This window comes from Lissotriton vulgaris, chromosome 4_1 (genome assembly GCF_964263255.1).
Source record: "Lissotriton vulgaris chromosome 4_1, aLisVul1.2, whole genome shotgun sequence".
Classification (NCBI taxonomy): domain Eukaryota; kingdom Metazoa; phylum Chordata; class Amphibia; order Caudata; family Salamandridae; genus Lissotriton; species Lissotriton vulgaris.
The window spans coordinates 1,764,870,974-1,764,892,689 of NC_141691.1; the positions used below are offsets into that span (position 1 = coordinate 1,764,870,974).

Below are 21,716 nucleotides of genomic sequence, written 5' to 3' on the forward strand. Positions count from 1 at the left end.
AGTTCACCTCTTGTTGTAACAGGGTGATGTGTTCTCTGGACATTGGACGATGTCTGGGTGGTATTTTGGTGGTGTAGAAGTCAGTTCTAGGCAGTAGCCAGACTGGATAATTTCTCTCACCCACCTGTCTGTGGTAATTGTGTTCCAGACGGGTAGGAACTGTTAGAGTCTGCCTCCGACCGGTGTTATGTGGCCTGGAGGTAGTGTAATAGAGTCACTGTTTTGAGGCAGTGGAGGCTCTGGTGTTATTGCCTCCACGTCCTCTTCCCTTGGTATGGTTACCTCTGTAGCCTCCTCTGGTTGCGTTTTTGGTAAAGGAACTTAGTGCGTTACCTTTATATGAGGCCGTTGTTTGTATGGTATGGCCTCGTGTATTTGCCCTGTAAGAGGAGCGACGAAAAGAGACCCTTAGTTGCTGAAATTGCAATGCCCCCATTGATTTTGCTGTCTCTGTGTCCTCTTTCATTTTATCCAAAATGGTGTAGACAGCAGGGCCAAACAGAAAGTCCTGATTAACAGGCTGGTTATGGATAGTGGACTGTACCTCATTTTTAAAACCAGAAATACGCAGCCATGCAGGTCTGCGGAGTAGAACGCTAGTGTTGATTGACCTAGCTGCAGTGTCTGGAGCGTCAAGCGTGCATTTGATGGAGGCGTTTGTTATGAATTTTCCCTATTGTATGAGATCTCGGGCTTGTGCTTTGAAAGGCACAGGTAGGGTCTCTAGCTGGTCGTAATGCGCCCCGTCGTAACAAGACAGTAGGGTTTGTGTATTAGCTATCCTCCACGAGTTGGAGGCTTGTGTTGCTACTCTTTTCCCTGATGACTCTAGCATTTTTGACTCTTTGTCTAGGGGAGGTGCCTCCCCGGTGGATTGGGAGTTGGCTCTTATGTGCGTTGGCCACTACCAGTGAATCAAGTGGTAACTTCCCTTTGATGTAAGTAGGGTCTGCCCTATACTTTTTTTCTATTCTGGGGTTGATTGCCTGTGCGCCCTGGCTGTATCCTTAAATATGTCAGGTGCATGTTTCAGAACTCCCTTTAACATGGGAAGTGTTTTGACACTTTTCTGATGTAGGAACTGTGCAGCCCGGTATATGAGCTGATTAAAAACTACGGTGTCATCAGTAGGTTACAGCTTAGTAGGATAAGAGGACATATCAGGGATGGAATGGGTGTTGTAAGGGTCAGTTGGCTCTTCTCATGGTTCCTGAGGTTCAGGGTCCTGTGGGAAGTCATATTGAGGCTGTGGCTCATCCCCTGTGTTACCTTTGTCGTCCCCGTGATGGGAGGGAGAATAAGGAATGTATGAATTAAAAGGAGTAGTAGGCATGATAGGTTGAAAAGGAATGAAGGGTCTAGAAGGAGAAGTCCCAAAGTCCTTTTTCATCAGTGGAATAGGGGACTGCGGTTCAAAGTCCAAAGGCCTCTTTTTCCTATGCAGGATGGTAACTTTACCAGTCTCTGGGATGATTTTGCTTGGTCTTCAGAGGGATCTGGGTGGAAGAGTTCTTCCTCAACAGTCCTGGGTTGAATGTTTGGCTTCGGTTTGTAGACAACTTTTGGTTTAGCAGACGATTTTTTCGGCTCGGGCCTTTTTTCGGGTCGACTGTCTTTCGGGTTGACGAGTTTGTTGTGCTCCGTGGGCTTTTTCGAAGAAGTGTTTTCTTACGAGTCGATGTTCCTATTCGGATCGACTGGAGACTTGATTTTTCGGCTGAGTTTCCTTTCCCGAGTCGATTGTCTTTTTTGGATCGACTGGTGTCTTCGGAGCCAGCGTCTTCGGGCCAATGGGTTGCTCTGGCTTCGACGCGGGCTTAGGTACGGCGCCTTTTGCCAGGTCGACGGTCTTTGGTGCCGAAGGCTTGTTTGGGTCGGCGACCTTCTTTGGTTCGGCGCCCTTAGGTTGCGTGGCCTTGTTCGGTTCGACAACCGCTTTTGGCTCGACAAGTTTGGGCTGCACGGCCTTCTTGGGGTCGACAGTCTTTTTCGGCTCGACGCTCTTTTGCTGTGCGGCCATTTTAGGATCTACGCCCTTCGGGTCGACGACCTTCTTTGGCTCTGGAACCTTCTTTGGGACGATGTTACTGGGCCCTGGTGTTTCTGAAGGTTTCGGAGCCAAGCCGGATGGCGGGACAAGCAAAACTTTTTTATGATCTTGGCTAAGGCCTTTTGGTGATGCCTTGACCGGAGCCGTTGTTAACGGGGTAGATGGTGTCGGGGGCAGGGTACTCACGATTTGCCCTGGCGGGATCTTGTCATCGGAGTCCGAGTAGTCCTCTACTGTGACGATCTCTAGGTCCGAGTCTGGCGCTTCTTGTAGCTCCTGGTCGTCATCGAAGATGTTGTCTGGGTCTGGTGCCTGTCGCTGCATTTCTGCATGTCTGTTCCGAAAAGTTTTCTTGGATCGAAACTGTGCACAGGCTGGATATCTTTCCTCTTTATGGTCTGGGGAAAGGCACTTGTTGCATACTGAGTGCTTATAAATTTTTGGAAACTTGGAGTGGCATTGTGGGCACCTTTTAAACGGGCTTCTTTCCATCGACGGTCGGCTCACGTGGCGTCGGAAAGGCCCAACGGCCCGCGTCGACGACCGCTTGGAGATGTAAGGCTGGATCGAGTAGAGAGGTACCGAGCGAGAACAATACCGTCAAATCGAAGGCCTTTTGGCCTTTAGAAAAGTTTTGTTTTTGATTCCAAAGGTGGAGCATAGGAGTTTGCATCCGAACCCAATGGCAGAAAAAAACCATCTGAGGATGGAGAGGATGCCCATGCGCACTGTAGTCCAGGGGAGGAGTCACCTATCTCGTGATACTTCGAAGACTCTTCCAAGACAACAAGTGCAATCATCCTGACCCAACACTAGGCGGCGATCTATGCACAAGATATGAATTCAGCAGCCCACATGCCTCGAACATAGGGTTATCTGTTTTGAGATAAGTATTTGGTAATGGGAGTGGAGGTTCTGGGGGTAGATTCAGGGGTCCCCCAAGGTCACAGATGCATTCTAGTTACACCCTCAGCAGCAATAGGGTGGCCGGGTGCAGAGTGCTGATAATGGGGCATAGGGGCCTCCGGTTGGTGGCTCCTGGCAAGCAGGCCACAGGATTGTGGGAGCAAAGCTCCTTAACTTTAGATCAGGCAAAGTGGGGAAACAAACTATGACCAAAGGTGCACCCTCAGCGGCACTAGGGTGGCCGGGTGCAAGCTGCTGTTTTGACATCGGGCACCCTGTTGTTTTCAATGAGGAACCTCTGGCTTGCAAAGGCACTGCAAGCTTGGGGACGAATGTCTTCTGAGTGCGACCACCGCTTCAAGGGGTAAGTTGGGAAGTTAGGGGTTGGTTATGCACCGTCCGTCTGGGCACCCAAGGCCGTGGGGCATCGGGTGCAGTGGTGCATTTTGGGTCAGCTCTTCTTAGCAGCTCCTGGTCGCGGTTGGGAAGACCTTCTGGATTTAGGCTACACGCGTTAGCTGGAGGCTTGAGGCAGGTCAGGGGTCGCCAGAACTCTGGTCAGGATTGCCAGGGTGACCTCCTTGTGGTGTTTGCCCACTCAAGTTTGGGCTGTGGATGGCGGGTGCAGTGAGGTGGATAAGTGGTGTCCGATGGAGCCAGAGGTTGCAGATGAACAAATCCGGTGTTCACAGGAGACACAGTCTTTGTTCTTGTAGGCAGGTAGGTCCTCTGGGGTTTTTGAGGATGGTGGCTGCCGGACACACCGGGATTTCGCAGGAGCAGGTTCAAGGGGGAGACATGCAGGTAGGGCTGGGGATAAGTCAGTGGGCGTCTTCCTCTTGTTAGATGCTGCACAGCTGTTCGGTCATTCTTCTTGTAGTTTCTTCTGGTCTGAGAAAGCAAGGCTCAGGTGTGTCTCTAAATACTAGATTTAGGGGTGTTACAGGTAGGTAAAATGCAGGGACCAATGGGTCCCATGGGTCCCTTCCCTGCGGTGTATACTCCCCCTATAATGTCACCCTGCAGCAACAGAAACCCAGCTTCTCACAAGGATGACGGAGTATTACCTTTGTAAAAAGTAGATGCGTTGTCCGTAGATATGTTTTTAGAGCACCCTCTGCAGAAGGAGCAACTGTAAAGGCCCCCATAGATTTTGAGAAGTATATGTCCATCTTCATCTTCTCTAAAGAAGTGTCTACAAGGGGACCAAAAAGATGCTGCTTGTCAAAAGGTAAGTTTAAAATAGAAGCCTGTACATCTGGTTTGAACCCTGAAACCCTAAGCAAGGCGTGCCTTCGTAGCAAGACACTGGTGTTGATTGCGCGATCCGCAGTTTCAGCTGCATATAAAGAGGATCTAATAGATGTGTTTGGAATTAACTTCCCTTCCTGAACTAGGTCATGAGCCTTAGCTATGTGTTAGTCAGGAATAAATTGGAGCATTTGTTTTAATTCGTCGTAGTGTGCTCAGTCGTATCTAGCTAGTAGAGCCTGGGTGTCGGAAATAGGCCAATGATTGGAAAAAGTATAGCTGTGCAGGCAGCCAAAGTCATCTATAAGTTTAGATTTGTCAAGAGGAGGGGAATCTACTGATGTTTGAGAGTTTTCCCACTTACGGGAATTAGATACCACTTGGGAATCTAATGCTAATTGGCCTCGGATGTGAGCGGTCTGCTGGTGCCGATTTATACTTTTTATCCACTCTTGGAGTAAGAATTTGTGACCAGACCAGATCTTTAAAAATGTTGTCCGCATGTTTAAGCATACCCTTAAGCATGGGTAGTGTGTGAGTGGATCTTTGGGAAGAGCTTAATGTCTCAAAAAGAAAGTCTTCCTCCATGGATTCTTTATGAAGCTGTACTCCACAACATTCTGCAGTCCTATTTATTAGATCTATATACCCTGTGTTATCATATGGAGAGGGATTTGCAGGATATAAATATGGATCATTGTCTGTGTTGGAATCTGTATTATAATCGTTCCATGAATCAGGACAATTATCTACCCCGTCCCCATCATCCTGGTTTTCAGGTGACTGTGGTAGAGGTGAATTTGAGGGTGTGATCAATAAGTGTTGGTTAGTAGGAGAAGGAATAGAAGGAGGTGAGGGATTAGTACCAACATTTTTTCTCTTAAGAGGAATGTGGTAAACGTCCTCTGCTTCTGATGTACGTTTTACTGGTAAATTTGTTTGAATATGTCCAGTTTTGTGATTGATAATCAGTTCCTTTTGTTTTGGATCTTGGTTTAAAGGTGGGGAGTCGAAACGAGGTTCATTTGATGGAGTAGGAGTCATTTGATCTTTTGTTGCCAATATTTTCGGAGACAAGGTTTTCGGCGCCAAAGTTTTAAGATCCGAAGACAGTTTCAGTACCGAATGAGGTGATTCTGAAACGTGTTTGTTTCGATGACGATTTCGGCTTGGCGCCCGAATGGGGTTGACTCGATCCAAAGCGGAAGGCTTTAATATTTGTTTTGGTGACGGGCCCGAAAATGGGGCATCCGGAACCTTCTCTGTGCCGACCTTGGCCCGAAGGCAGGGGATTGCCTATGGCCTTTTTCTCGGGCAGGGCTGGAGTTTGGGGCAGGGATGGCTCAATGCTCACTGTACGCTGACCCTGTGGAATTTCGTCAACCATGTCGAGTCTGCTTCAGAAATGGAAATAGGCTTCTCTTCTTTCTCAGCTCCTTGCGCGTCGTCGTCTTGCTCGGAATCTTCTACAAAGAGATGCGGAATGGAGCCGCTGCGGTGGTGCTGCATTTTGCGACGTCGAGCTGGACCGCCATGGAGCGTCTTTTTAAAAAAAAAAAATATTTTAAAAGTCCTCAATTTCTTTATTCCCGAAATCACTAGCACAATTTACAGGGCAATATACCTGATGTGATGAAAAAATAAAAGACAAACTACAACAGATTAAAAAACAAATAAGACCTCAGGAATGTACATCTAAATCTACACTACATTGTTTTCAACAGCTGCACTTTTCTTTTAGCGAACTCTGGCTATGAGTCCTGAACAAGAAGGTTCTCCTGTTTAAGCTGCAGTAACTTTTCTGCCTAGGATCATCGCTCCTCCTGTGGTAGATACAGTTTCTCCTAATGCACATGGAGGTGGACGCCGTGGGTACGGTGGCGGTGTTGGATACAACGGCAATGGCGGGGACGGTGTAAACTATGGGGGCGGCTCTGGCTATAGCGGTGGAAGAAGCGGCGGTTATGGGGGTAGACCTGGTGGTTATGGGAGCCAAGGTGGTGGAGGATATGGTGGTGGTGGTAGTGGAGGCTATGATAACTACAACAAAGGAGGAAACTTTGGTGGCGGTGGAGGCAGTGGCTATGGGGGCAGTGGTGGCTACAACGACTTCGGAAATTATGGTGGCCAACATCAATCCAACTATGGGACGATGAAGGGTGGAAGCGGATTTGGAGGTGTACAAAGTTCTGGCGACAGGGGTAGCATTCCACCCTTCGAGAAGGAGAAGACATGTTGTTCCTGTTAATCCGGTTAAAGTTAACCAGAGCCTAAGCATCACAAAATGGATGCTGCTGCCACATACACAAGTCTGACCTCCTGCTGCTGGGAGTCCTTCCAGCAAGAGAGGCTTGGACAATAGGTTTCCTGTCTTGGGAGGTGCTAGCACCACCCCAGACAGGCCATAGTGTATTGGGCCAGGCAGGGCTGAATGAAATGAGACACTGCCTGGGGCACACAAGGTGCTCCATGCATAGTCCGGTTGAAACCAGTTGCTGGGACACTCCAGCCCCAGCTCTGGCGCGAAACTGGACAAAGGGAAAGGGGTGTAACCACCCCCTTCCCTGGTCCCACCCATGGGAGGGACCTAGCAGGTAATCCAGCCCCTCAGATTAGCATATAGGTAGGAGCTGAGTCAAGAGACTTTAGATTAATCCTGAACTGAAACTTGAAACGAAACTCTGAACCTTCGACATTCTACTGCAACTAGAAGACTGAAGAATCTCCCTTGTGGTGAAAGAGTGACCACCCTGTGCAAACCGGCACCATCCAGCGATCTGCGGTTTCCTTTGTCGACGCTCCATCCGGAGCCAGAGCAGAGAGTCCGACAAGAGCCAGATTTTCAGACTTCTTTGACCCCGATCCACAGCCACAGCAAAGCTGAGAACCGTGGAGGCGACGAGAGACGTGGGACCGGCCATCTTGAATTACCTGCTCTTTGCTACTTGTGCAGCTTCTAAGGCACCCTCGAAGTTGTGCATTGGGGATTAAGAAGCCCCAGCCCAGAGCACCTTCTGTACCGACGCACAGCCCTCCACACTCCACGAGTGCCTCGTGGGGCCTGCTAGTGTTTTTGTGCTCGACGCGTCTGTCTGATTACTTCCCCATTGGCTAGTGGCCTCTGTGACGACAAAGCTTTCAATCTACACCGCTGGCCTGGTTGCTCCAGGCTGGCCCCTGCTCCCCTGAAAAGGAGAAGCCCCTCAGACCTTGCTGGTCTGGAACAGAAGCCATCTTCGATTCCTGCGTGGGTTGCCTTTGCCAAGGCTTGTTGACTCAAATCCGGAAGCAGACACCGAGATTTTTTGTGGGACAGTCCGTGTCCAGCTCCTGGTCGTCGTTGACACCTCCTGGTCCACGTGGCTGCAGAGACGAGCTTCACAACATCACCTGATTGCGTCACGACATCGCCTGGTTCCTTCCTGGTCACTGGCTAGTGACCCAGACTCTGTCCCCTCTGCTTTCAGGTACTCTTCATCCTCGATCCGCTCTTGTATCCAACCGGACACTTCTCTCCTGGTTTCCTGCAGCATCTTTTCACAGGTCTTCATAGGATTCAGCGACGAAACCCGACACACTTTGACACCTATGCACCCGGCTCCTGTGGGTGAGGTAACTAGAGTACTCCAGTGCTCCTGTGGGTATTGACTATCCTAGTGTCCTAGTTTTCAGTAGCTTTCTCCTAGTCCATCCGGAAGTGTCCTAAAAGAACTAGTTTCCAATTCTTTTGTTCCCATTGTATCCCTATGAGAACCCGCTTGTGTGTTTAGACACTGCACATGCTTCCCGTGGGCCTCCTTCTTCCTAACCTTTGGTAGTACAGCGTAGCCCCAGCGATTCCCTAGGCCCTAGGCCTATTCTTTGTTCGTGACGTGGTTTTTATACCACTATTTTAGTACATCGTTTTACGTGCCCCTAGGGCTCTACTGTATATTGTGCAACTTATTGTATGATAATCAAGTATCTTGTTATGTGCTTGTGCCTCTGACCTCAAAGAGTTCAGAGGGGTTGTGTTAGTAATAAATACATATATATTTAATATATAACCTGTGTGGTGCCCTTTCATTTGGAATTAAAGGGGTTACATATGGTAAAACAGCTGGCTTCATATGCTCTCTGAAGTTGTAGCCTAAGACTGCTTTGTCCATGCTACCACTAGGATAGCTGGTCTATAAGGTTGACTTTACAACCATCACCATAAGGGTTGTTTGGACTGATAAGGGTGCCCACTAGAATAGTGGACATCACATATCAGGCCAAGTTCTCACACCTAGCGTGCATGTGTGTGTGCAGTCTGTGTGCGCGCACCTAGTGTGTGTGTGCATGCGTGTGCCTAGTGTGCGCGCCTAGTGTGTACACCTAGTGTGTGCACAAACGCTATACACATTGCCTCTGGGATAAGCCTAACTACTGTACCAAGCAGTGAGCAGGGGTTATCTTGCATGTGTTACTCCCTTATCCAGAGTGGTGGGTTCTGCATGGCTTAGGTGTATTCTTCCCTTGTGGGTTTAGCCACTTCATCTCATGTCCATGGAAGGGCTGTCTAGTACCTGTCATTGTGGTGGTGTTACCTCACTTCGTTGCTGGCTGCAGTCAGAGTGTGTGGGTGCGCACTTCCCCCTGTGGGTGCTCTTTTTCTTTGAGCCATTCCTCCTCTAAAAGGGCCCTTGTACTGCAGAGCTCCCATGGCCTTGACAGCCTCATTATCCTTCATGTATTGCAGCTGGTCATCCACTGCCTCTCCAAAATGGCCATCCCCAGTGAAAGGCCTCCTGCTTGAAACCTGGGATCCTCAGACTCAAACTCGCCTACGTAAAGTGGTAGCAGTTCATAACTGCCTGCTGGCTGTGTCCGTTGCATACAATGCCAATTTGAGATATGCGTTGGTGATCGTCTTGCCTTCTGCAGCACAATATTTGCCCTTTCCTTCAACTCCTCTGATGGGCGTTTCATGATTTGTTCCAGTTCCTCCCAATGCTTGTCAGCATACCTGTTTTGCAGGGTGTTTGAACTTGCTATATGCCAAAGATTTTCCGCAGAACTCTCTAAATTCCTACCCATGTCTATCCTATTTCCTTGTCAGGAGTCCGGGGGCCTGTAGACTCAGTTAGCTCTCTTGAAAGCTGTCATAACAATAATGGAGTCAGATGGAACATTTCGCCTGAAGTAGGGTGGATCTCTTGAAGAAAAACTAGTTCTTTTCCACAGTCGCAGTTATGGCCTTTTAAGCCACAGTCTCTTTAAAAGCCTTTAAAAGCCTCTTTGCCTTGGACTAGAATACTAGGTAACATTGGGAGTAGTAATCGATTCCTCTTCTCCTCCGACAGCAATGTCTCTAGGAGAAAACATGCTTCTGATTCCCCCTCCTCCAACTGCACCCTGTATGTATTTGCTGCTCTATTAATAACTGTGTTGTATGCAGTGATACCATGGGTGGTGATGGCTAGGATAGATCTGATTCTACCACTTCGATTGGTAAGTCGGCGTAGATGTCTTGCTGCTAGTCTGTAGATTCCTTTATTTGTGAGTGTTCTAGTTGCCGTTCTTCAAAGTCAAAGAATTCCTCTTCCATTTCCTCCTGTGGTTCTTAACTTATAGGGATTAGCAGGTTCTCTGGTTCTTCCTGTGTTTATCTGTGCTGCTTTGAGTATATTGTATGCCACTAGGTGGTTATACCAAGCACAGAGTCCAGGGGTTCCCCAAACGTGTGCATGGCTCAATGTAAAAACCAAAGTGCTCTATTAGTGGTAATGTGGGCGAGCAGCCTTGGGCCTAACAGAGGAGAGTAAGACATTTATTGGACAACACTGACCAATAATAGACACCGACTCAAAAATGAATTCCACACCAATTTTGGAAACATTAGCTTTTTTTTTACTTTATGACCAAGATCTTCGCAATAAGGTAAGTAGGAATTTAAATAAATCGATACTTAGAACAAGTTCAGAGCAGTTCGATGTTATCCTATGGAGAAAAAACAATAATGTGGTTATTCGACTAAGTACCACACTTTCAGTTCCAGTCTTCGGGACCCAACATCAGCAAGGGGAAAGTGTCAAGTGAGCACCAAAACTGCACCACGAGCGGCACAAGGGATGTCGAGTGCAGGGGTCATAATCAGAGTTCCGCCCAATGCATTTCAATGGAGACTGGGGGTGCTCAAAGCCACACTACTTACAGATAAGTAAATCGGTTGCAGGGGCCAAGTATTGGGAGTTAGGTCAAGCACAGGAGGGGCCACAAAGCAGCATCAAACAAACCACCAGTTGCACCGGGCAGCCGGGTGCAAATTCAGCAGCTGGCGCCCTATGCATTTCTGATAGGAATCTGTTTTTGACAAACAAGCTGCAGGCATCACACCGTAGGTTGCAGGAGGGAGACCAACTACTGCAGAGGTAAGTAGAGATGTAGTGGTCGTAGGCACATAGCCAATTAAGCAGGGGCTTCGGTTGAAGGGGTGTCTTTCGATGTCAGAGTCTTCTTACCTGATCTAATCGCGATCAGGGGAAGCCTCTGGAATCACCCTGCAGGTGTGGTGGAGGGGTCAGCCAATGTTAGACTCTAGGTCAGGATTGTTGGGGAGACTTCCCAGGACAGGTGAGCCACTCAGACTCGGACCATGGGCATCGGGGGCAAGAGTCCCGGTTAAAGCTGGATCTGGAGTCCTGGTTCCAGCTAGATCCAGAGTCCTTGTAGTTGGATTCTTCTGGACAGGGCAGCTGTCCTCGGGAGATCTGGTCTTTGTTGAAGAGCACGCAGGATTCCTCTGGATTATAGAAGTCGCTGGGCACAGGACAGGCTTTGTCTTTTTTGCCGGGAGTTTAAAGCAGGCGACAGGCGGTAGCACTAGGGCCATGTCAGTAGTCTTCTTCAGGCTTCTCTGCACGGCGTCTTCTTTGTAGGTTTCAGGAATCTGGTCTCTAGGTCTGGGGGAGCAACCTAAATACTACATTTAGGGGAGGTTTCAGGGTATTAGTATGTAGGGCCAATGGGAACCTTACCTGGGGCGACTTCACTTATTATGCCACTCTACTTTGGGAGGGGAGCATAGGCCCAGCGCTGAGTAGCATTTCAATGTTGTGTGTACCCTGAAAGCTTAAGCAGCTGCATCAAAGAACAAAATGATCACAGATGCGTGGCGAGGCACTTTTTTTGAGGAAGCGCACAACTTCTGCCCAACGAAAACATGTACTTCTGACTGAGAAAAGCCCCTCTAGTAATGCTCACTTAACTGTGTGGCCACAGCTGTGTTGTCAAGCCAGACTATAAACAATGAATACCTTAAGTTGAGTTTATCTGTAAAACTGTTACTTTTACTTACTATATGGCATTGATGCACTGCTTGCAATTGAAGAAGCATCGCTGCAGGTGGAAGCGGGGGAAGGAGGAGGGCCCATCTCAGTTTTCACAGATTCTTGCTTGCTCTCTGGCCTAAACAATACAAAAATTATTTTAATTTGAATAATGAGCTACACAAACGGTTGAGATTTCAACATCAGAAAAACCTACTTTTCAATCCTCTAACAATTACATCAGTTTGAGTATCCAATTTAATATACCAAGAACTTAGCAATCGGTGCAACACATGCACAGTAATTGCCAAGCTAGGCACAAAAAATGTGTGGGACTGCAGCAACTGTGGCAAAATCATATTCCAGAGACAGCTGCATCCAAATTGTTTTACACTGTAGAGCAGTCTATTCTAAAGTAAAGAAAAGAAAGTTAAAATTAAGCACTGGCAAAGCCAATAGGCCTCAACTACCAATGGTACAGACCAACATGTTGGCTATCTTAAATTATTTTGCATATTCAGTCCACTTTGACAAAAAGAAAAAAATGCTTGTTTGGCATTACGACAGGCATTGGCCAAAACAAACTTCCACAGCGTAACGACAATCACACCAATGTCATAAAGCAGGAGTCCATATGCTTAATAAGGCAGGAGCCATGTTTAGGTCTCGCAGACCTGCGTTGCAGCGCGCATGCGCTGCATGCATCTGCGAGACATATTGTGGGTGAGTATATTTCAGAAGGGGGCTATAAGCCCCGCCCCTCATTTTCATTGGGGAGCATTACCATTTAAGGTAAACTGTGGCTTCCCATTGAAAATGAGGCTTCTGTGTTACCGCCCTTTCTCCTTTTGGGATGGCTCATCCGGACTGAGTCTCCTGCTTCATGCCTTTCGTGAAGCAATTTCCTATCTCAGAGGCGTGTTATGCAAACAAGCCTCTGAGATACAGTCCTGATGGCCCTCCCAAAAGGAGACAGGGCGCCGCATGTTTATCTTTGCATCGCGCTTTCGCTGAAAGTGAAAGCACGATGCATATATAATCAGTGCTATAGCGAGCGCTTGTTTAAACTCTGGCCGAGAGGCTTGGATACCTGTTCACTCAGTGTTCGCTTTCACCCCCGTTTATTATCTGTGAGTGACGGGGCAGTCGCTTTCATCTATCCTTGTACGGTTCCGTGTTGTTTCCACAGGTCAGCGCCCATCCACAATCTGACAACTAGGTCATGTCTATCCACACAGCATCGCATATGTGCCCTATCCTGTCCTCTGCCAGAGACATCCCCAGAACTCCATCCTTCAGCTCTCAGTTTATCGACTTATGGGAGACAGATTTGTGAATTAATTATTTTTTTGTATCACCCAAGACTGATGTTCAAACAAAGTTACTAAATCACAATACCACATCGATGTGTTGTGCAAGGTCATGGTTTTACATTCCCCATGATTTACATAATAGACCAGTGGTATCTGAAGAAATATTATCTAAATACTCTAATCAAAGGAACAGTATGAAAATACCTTAATCTAGCGTTATTTTAAAAAACACAGTGCCGATAATGTTGTTGAAGCAGCCAACTCAGGTCGTTTAAACATATCTTAATGAAGGGGATAGGAGTAAAATGTGTGAGTACATGATGACACCTGGTGACTGAAATGAAAATTGCGCACATACTATTTTACAATGCTAACTAGTGAGCGTTAAACCCAGTATAAACAAATCCTATTAATGAAGGTGATAGGAGGAAAATGAATGTGGACACGAGGACAATTTATGGCAGAAAAAACATGCATTTGCAATCCAATAGGTCTTGCATTTACGCGAGTTTAAGCTATTGGCATTGTAAATGACAATGTCTTATTTTGGTTTTAAAAACGAAAACAAAAATAAAAGGCATTGTTATTTGCAATGTGAATAGCTCAAACTTGTGTAAACGCGAGACCTATTGCATTGCAAATGCTTTTTTTGTATTGAACATTACATTTTAAAAACAGACTGCAATCTTGGAAATGTAAAAAATATGTAAAAGTGCATCAAAGATACAGGAGCGTCACAGTAGCAAACTGTAGCTGATGAGTACTTTAAAAAACAAGCATTTGCAATGCAATAGCTCTCGCATTAGGAAAGTTTAAGCTATTGGTATTGTAAATGACACATTTTTTATTTATCTGTTGGTTTTGAAAATAGCGAAATTAATAGCTTTGTCATTTACAATGCCAATAGTTATAACTTTCGCAAATAAGACACCTATAGCATTTGTAATGCAATATGTGTTGTATTGACGTGACGTACATGTATTGCTATTACAAATAACAATGGCTTTTAATTTTTCTAAATAATTAATACTTAAATAAAAGTTATTGTAATTTATAATGGCAATAGCTTAAACTTTTGTAAATAACTTGTGAAGATTATGTTCAGTGTATTTTATTGTGACGAGCGATGCCGTGGTGGCGCTGAGCGATGCCGTGGTGGCGCTGAGCGATGCCGTGGTGGCGCTGAGCGATGCCGTGGTGGCGCTGAGCGATGCCGGGGTGGCGCTGAGCGATGCCGGGGTGGCGCTGAGCGATGCCGGGGTGGCGCTGAGCGATGCCGGGGTGGCGCTGAGCGATGCCGGGGTGGCGCTGAGCGATGCCGGGGTGGCGCTGAGCGATACCGTGGTGGCGCTGAGCGATGCCGTGGTGGCGCTGAGCGATGCCGTGGTGGCGCTGAGCGATGCCGTGGTGGCGCTGAGCGATGCCGTGGTGGCGCTGAGCGATGCTGTGGTGGCGCGGAGCGATGCTGTGGTGGCGCGGAGCGATGCTGTGGTGGCGCTGAGTGATGCTGTGGTGGCGCTGAGTGATGCTGTGGTGGCGCGGAGTGATGCTGTGGTGGTGCGGAGTGATGCTGTGGTGGTGCTGAGTGATGTTGTGGTGGTGCTGCAAGATCCCGTGGTGGTGGTGAGTTATTTACAGCGCTAAGAACCAGCCGCAGTGGTATACGGTGTGCTATAAAGGTGCAGCACAAGTTACTACTTGTGTAACGATATATCTGTAAGAGACATTAGTTAGTGATAGATTCCTTACCTTAGAATATCCCCAGGCGTCAGACTGGATCCGGAATATTTTGCGTAGCAATACCCCTGCGCGCCGGCAGGCAAAGTCCGCAGCTCCAAGTCCGTCGTCGGCGTCGTTAGCGCCGGAATGATGTCGTCTGAGTACTTAGACGCCTCCCATGCGTCAGTTCTGATACACAGCTTTTTCGCGCCAGATACGCAGAGCCATGATAGAACCAACACCGGTGCCATGAAACTAGGGCCCTGAAAGGGGATGACCTTAACCCTAGAAATCGGTTCGGGGAGGATGGGTGGGTTGGTAAGGAATCTATCACTAACTAATGTCTCTTACAGATATATCGTTACACAAGTAGTAACTTGTGCATCTGAAAGAGACACGTTAGTGATAGATTCCTTACCTTAGAATAGATACCCCAGAAATACCAACCCCGGTGGTGGGTCTGCAAACCAATAATCACACCAGAAAGTCCTGGAGGACAGAACGGCCAAAGAAGCCATCCCTCCGGACTTTGCTGTCCAGGCAATAATGTCTTGCAAACGTGTGCAGCGAGGCCCACGTAGCTGCCTGGCAAATATCCTGTAAGGGTACTCCTCGGCCCAGGGCAGTTGTAGTCGCCATGGCCCGAGTAGAATGAGCCCGTGAAACCCACAGGGGGTTCCTTCTTTGCCAAGGAGTAACAAGCCTGAATACACAAGATGATCCACCGCAAGATGAAATGTGTTACTTACCTGTAACTGCAGTTATCCAGTATTTGTGTCTTTCATAGATTCACACGCCTGAATCATTCCCCGTCGTCGAGACGTGAGTCTCCGGTACATAGAAAAGTAATGTTCTATAGACATACATAGGCTACTAAGGCAAGGCCCTAGGCCTACTTTTCTCTATGTCCTTTTGTAAAAAGGACCAAACTCCAGAAGGTAGCCAATCAGCTACCACCTCCCTCTAGAACCTTAATGTCAGGAGCCTCAGTCTCTCAGATTTTCGTATGCACCAAGCTAGGTAGGCGTAATACTTGTTAGAGAAAGAAGTGAGTCCTTCCAGGGGAGGCGGGAGGGTTGCATGTGAATCTATGAAAGACACCAATACGGGATAACTGCAGTTACAGGTAATTAACACATTTCTTATCCAGTATTATGAGTGTCTTTCATAGACTCACATGCCTGAATCAGAGTAGTAAGCAGTACATTATGCACATTTCTAATGGAACAGCATACAGTAGTCTGAAATAATACACATCATACGACTAAAAGCCATCAACAAGTAACAAGTGATAAGTAAATAAATGTGCATACCAGAAAAGAATGGCGGGAAGGAGGAAGGCTCACCTCACTGGAATAGATGGCGAAGCACAGCCTGGCCTACTGCTGCATCCTGCATCAGTTCCGTATCCAGGCAGTAGTGTCTGGTGAAGGTATGCGGCGACTTCCAGGTCGCTGCTCTGCAAATGTCCAATATTGGCAGCCCAGCAAAGAGCGCTGCCGATGTGGACACAGCTCTTGTAGAATGAGCTCTTACTTTGGAGTGTAATGGACGTCCTGCTTTGTCGTGGCAAAAGGCAATTGCCGAATGTGAGAAGTTGGCCTGATATGCAGTGCTCACTATTCTAGTGATCACTATGTATCATTCCAAACGACCCTTATTCATGATTGGTTGCAATTCAACCCTATAGACCAGCTATCCTAGTAGCATGGACAAGAGCAGTATTTAGGCTAAACTCTAGAGGGCGTGTTAAGCCAGCTGTTATACCATCACATATACCCCTTGAACACCAAGTGAAAGGACACCACACAAGTTGTTATGAAAATAAAAGGATATTTATTTATAACACAACAACCCTGGACTCTTTATGAGGACAGGGCGCTAAGCACAATACAAAACTCTTAAAGAAATACTGAAAGTCGCACAATTTACACAAATGCCCGAGGGGCACGAAAAACCATATACTACAAAAGTGGAATGCGAATTACTAGCCGGTAAGTAGCTATTCTCAGAGACTTTAGAATCGCTAGGCCTACAATACTGAACCCTTAGATTGGAAGCAGGAGGCCTAGGGACGTCGTGTGCAGAGTGGAAACTCTCACGCGTAATGCGGGACAAAGTCTATGGAGGCTAGTAAATGCAAAGTTAGTGTTCTCGGGCGAACCCGACTAGGTAGGTCAAAAACGAAAGTGGATCTAGGCACTTAGAGAGTGGTTCTACGCTGGAGCACCGTGGTACTTGGTTTACCTAGCCCAGGTGCTGCGGCTGCAAAGGGTTCAAGTGTCGTCGGGAATCCTCGTTGACAAACCAGGTGCCTGAAGTGGAAGTTGCTGGCAGGCGACCAGTGAAGATGTTCCGGGCTGATCCCAGGACGGATCAGTGAAGAAGGATACCTGTAAGCAGAGGGGACCAAGTTCTGAATCACTAGCCAGTGATTAGGTGGGCACCAGGATGGCACCGGTCAAGGTCACTCAGCCAGGTGAAGAGGTGACACTGGATTCTGCTGCTGCACGGACCAGGGCGCTGATGTCGACCAGGCTGGAGGTCTGCGAGCTGTCCCACGTCGGATGTCGGCTGCTGGCGATGCTGGATCCGTTGAAGGAGGCAACGAGCCTTGGCTAACGCAAGCCCACGTGGCGACACAAAATGGCGTCTGGAGTGGACCAGGAGGGTCCGAGGAAGATCCCCTTCAAGAGGAGACTAGGGCTAGTCTGGAGGAGCTAGACCAGCGGTGAAACAAACGTAGGACGTCGTCTGGAGGATCACTAGCCAACGGGCAAGTGACCGGACAACGTGGCAAGCAACGCAGAAGCAAAAGGGCCCCACGCAGATCTGGAGGATGCTGGGGGGCTGGACTTCGGTACTCGTGCTGGTTGGGGCTTCTCTTACCCCAGTGCACCCACTCGAGGGTCCCTCGGTGGTCGTGCTGGTTCAGTGTCGTGCTGGTTCCGTTGATAGCCGGGTCCTCTGGTCTCGTCGCACCCACGGTTCTCAGCTGTGCTGTAGAGGCAGGTAGTCCGGGTCTCGTCGTGCTGGTCGGTCTGGTTCCGGAGGAAGGACGTTCAGCAAACCGCAAGATACTTAGTTGGTGCCTGCTGCTGCAGGGTGACTACTCCTTAGTCACAAGGAAGAAATCTTGAGAAGAAGTCTTGAGTTCCTTTCGTAGAAAGTAGTTTCAGGATTCAAAGATGATCTAATTTGGAAGGGTCCCCACTCCTACCTTTATTCTAAAGAAAGGGGCTGGCACGCGACTAGGTCCTGCCCATGGGTGGGACCAGGAAGGGGGGTGGTTACACCCCTCTCCCTTTGTCCGGACTTTCCCCAGCTCAGGGGCTGGTGTGCCCCTGGAACTGGTTCAAGCCGGCATATGCACAGTGAGCACCGGGGTGCCACTTGCAGTCACCTTCCACTGAGCCCTGCCTACCTGGGATACACAAAACCCTCTCTGGGATGGTGCTAGCACCGCCCCTGACAGGAACCCCTTTGTCCAAGCTCTCCTCGCTGGAAGGACTCCCAGCAGCAGGAGGTCAGACTTGTGTCTGTGGTGCTAGCATCCATTTTGTGATGCTGAGGCTCGAGTTAACTTTAACCGGGCTTCACAGTTACATACATGTCGTGTCCCTCTAGAAGGGTGGAATGCTAACCCCGTCGCCAGAATTGGCAAGGGGTTAGTATTCCAATTCGTATGACACCTTACTCGACATGTTTAGATAAAGCGATACCAGAGTTGGCAAATAACCGCAAGGATTATAATGCACTTAAGAGTATATGGTATGCGTTATCATGGAACAGCTATTAGGACTTGGTTCCGCAAGCTGCAGACGGGCTCAGCTCATGCCAGAGCACCATCTCACATAATTCCAAGCACTCTGCCTTCAGGATTGATAAGGCCTGCCATAGGAGTGACTGATAGGAATACATGTGTCCATTTTAGGGTTAGATATAGGGATACTAGATCTAAAGCAAAGGGTGATTACACCACCTTGCCCCAGCTGTCGTGCAGCCAGATGTGTCAGATTTGGATGGCCAGCCAGGGGTGGCATAATACATGCTGCAGCCCCTGGTAGGCCCTGGGTGCACCTATGCCCTGGGTACCTAAGGTACACTGTACAGGGACTGATAAGGTGACTCAGTATCCAATTAGATATGTATCTAAGGTACATGGAATCCATTTTACAGAGAGAGCAGTAGGCCTGGGGCCCTGAATAGCAGGGTCCCAGGTCAACTAAGTCGAAAAACCAGCAAAACACCAGGCAAAAAGTTGGGGGTAACCATAGACAGATATCCACCTTCCTACACCGAAGATCTACTGAAAGCGATGAAAAGCTGGTTCGTTTTCCTAAAAGGTTTTGTCTTGTCGAGGGAAAATTTAAGACACCTCTTCAGGTCCAAAGAGTGCAGGGATCTTTCAGCTGCAGTGCTGTGATTTGGGAAGAAAGATCGGAGGACTAAAGGTTCATCTAAATGAAAGTCCGACGGGACATTAGGAATAAATTGAGGGTTAGTTCTTAAAACCACTCTGTCTTCCTTGAAGTGCATGAAGGGATCTTGTATTGAAAGAGCCTGTAGTTCGCTGACCCTTCTTGCTGAGGTCAGGGCCAATAGAAGGGCCGTTTTCCAAGAGATGTATTTGACATCTGCTCTGTGAATAGGCTCGAAAGGGTGCTTCATCAACTGGTTGAGGACCGCATTAAGATGCCATGTTGGTGGAACTCTCAGTGGGCGAGTAAAGGATCTGTAAATCCCCTTAAGGAATTGTTTTAATAACCTGTGTGACCAGAGAGAGGGTCTTTTGAAGTTCTTGCAAAAGCAAGAAATTGCTGCCAAATGTACTTTGATAGAGGCATGCGCAAGTCCCGCCTGTGCCAGGTGTAGCAGATATGGTAGTAACTGCTCCGGAGTAGCCTTAAAGGGATGTAGATCTTTGTCCTTACACCAAATGCAAATGCGTTTCCATTTTAATGAATAGGTCTTATTTGTGCTCTCTGCTCTTGCTTTTGCAAGGACATCTTTGCACTCCTGCGGAATGTCTGGTTGACAGAACTCTCGGTACTCAGGAGCCAAGCCGATAATCTGAGAGATTTCAGATACGGGTGCTGTACCTGGCTGTTGGACATCGTGAGCATGGACGGATGTTGGCCCAGACGGATTGGCGGGTGGACTGAGAGGCGATAGAGGTCCGTGAACCAATGCTGCCTTGGCAGGAACGGGGCAATCAGAATCAGGGTGCAGTGCTCGGTCTTCATTTTTCGGAGGACTCATGGTATCAGGGGAAATGGCGGAAATGCGTACGCAAACACGTTGCGCCATGCGATGGAAAATGCATTTCTGAGGGACCGCAGTTGGGGATGCCAACTTGCGAAGTTGCGGCAATTGGCGTTCTCCCAGGCGGCAAAAAGGTCGATCTGCGGTCTTCCCCATTCCGAAAAGATGTGATCCAGCACTTCTTGTTCTAGCTCCCATTCGTAGGACAGCGATCTCTGTCTGCTTAGAGCATCTGCTATGATGTTGTCCTTGCCTGGGACATACTCCGCTGACAGCGTGATACTGTGGAGCACAAGTCAGTTCCAGATTTTCTGCGATTCGCGAGATAGTGTGAGCGAACGCGTTCCTCCCTGTTTGTTCAAGTAGTGCATTGTCGTAGTGTTGTCGGTCCTGACAAGCACTGGGGAGTTCTGGATGCGCGGTAGGAAAGCCTGCACAGATAGAAACTGCCGTCAGCTCTAGGAGATTGATATGGAGCTGCTTTTCCTGGTCCGTCCACTTGCCGCTGATCTGCAGCTCTTGAAGGACCGCTCCCCAACCCTCTAGGGAGGTATCCGTAGTTATCACGTGTGGGGCTGCAGGCAGCAGGAATGTTCGTCCTTGCGAGAGGTTTTTGGACGACCTCCACCATAGCAAGGCTTTGGACATTTGCTGTGTTATCACAATATGATCCTCGAAAGAGCCTGTGCTCTGAGTCCATTGCCTGGTCAAGGCCTCCTGCAGAGGGCGCATTCTGAGCCGACAGTGTGTAATAAGCAGGATACATGAGGACACCATCCCCAGGAGGGACTTGAAAGTACAGACCGGCAAAGTTTTTCTCGAGGCAACTGCGGTGGCCAGAGTGATAAGCTTGTGATTCCTTTCCTGAGATGGAAATGCTTTTGAACATTCCGTATCCAATGTCGCCCCGAGACAGGTAAGAACTCGGGAGGGCTGTTAGGTTGACTTTTTGTGATTGAGCGTCAGACCCAGTTGCTGGAAAAGATTTAGACAGGCACTAGAAGACTTAACTGCGCTTTTCAAAGATGGTGCTTTTACCAGCCAGTCGTCCAGGTATGGGAAGACTTGGTGTCCTTGTTGACGTAGGAAGGCTGCCACTGGGGAGAGGCACTTGGTGAAAATTCTGGGTGCCGACTTGAGGCCGAATGGGAGGACACAGAATTGATAGTGCTGACCTGCCACTGCGAATCTGAGGAATTTCCTGTGGCCATTATGAATAGGATGTGGTAGTATGCGTCTTGCAGGTCTAAAGACGTCAAAGACTCCTTCCTCTAGAGACCCCAAGATCCTTTGGATAGTCACCATACGGAACGATGGACTCTTCAAGAATGTATTGAGTGCCCTGAGGTCTAGGATGGGCATCCATTTCTTCCCTTTCTTTTGTATTCGAAAGAAGCGGGAATAGAATCCCTTTCCTCTGTGAGCTGCTGGTACTCGCTCTATTACTCCTTTCTTTAACATTGAAGAGACCTCTTGAAGGTGTAATCGTAAACGCCTGTGTTGAAGCTTGCGAGGAGTTGTCAGGGGAATTGAATTGAATTCCAACGAATGTCCGAATTGGATCAATTGGAGCACCCACCGATCCGTTGTAATTGATCTCCAATTGTCGAGGAAGTGTGTTAGTTTTCCTCCAAGTTTGAAAAAATGAAATTGTGGACGGACTGGCTGTTGGAAAAGGTCATTGGCGTCCGCCAGCGGTTTTCCTCTGATTTTTTTCCCCTTTAGTTAGACCTTCCATACGAGGTCTGACGACCTTGTTGCTGTTGTCGCTGTTGATATTGCGATCTGCCTTGGTTATAGGAATATGAGGATTTGCTCTGGTAAGAACCTCTGTAAGAGGACTGACCTCTACCTCTGCTCCCTCGAAAGGACTGGTTCTTAAACTGCAATGTGCCCAGCGCTCGTGCAGTGTCCGTATCT

The 21,716-nt window shown here is 48.2% G+C and overlaps 1 protein-coding gene across 18 annotated transcripts in view; it reads right to left on the reverse strand.

The window, feature by feature from the left end:
• Positions 1-21,716, reverse strand: part of UBR5 (ubiquitin protein ligase E3 component n-recognin 5) — a 2,064,863-nt gene that overhangs the window by 1,548,793 nt on the left and 494,354 nt on the right. For all 18 annotated transcript variants that reach the window (XM_086966085.1, XM_086966077.1, XM_086966080.1 and 15 more), the window contains one exon: positions 11,529-11,638. In XM_086966085.1, coding sequence (XP_086822211.1) covers positions 11,529-11,638 — 110 coding nt within the window. The remainder of the gene's footprint in view (positions 1-11,528; positions 11,639-21,716) is intronic.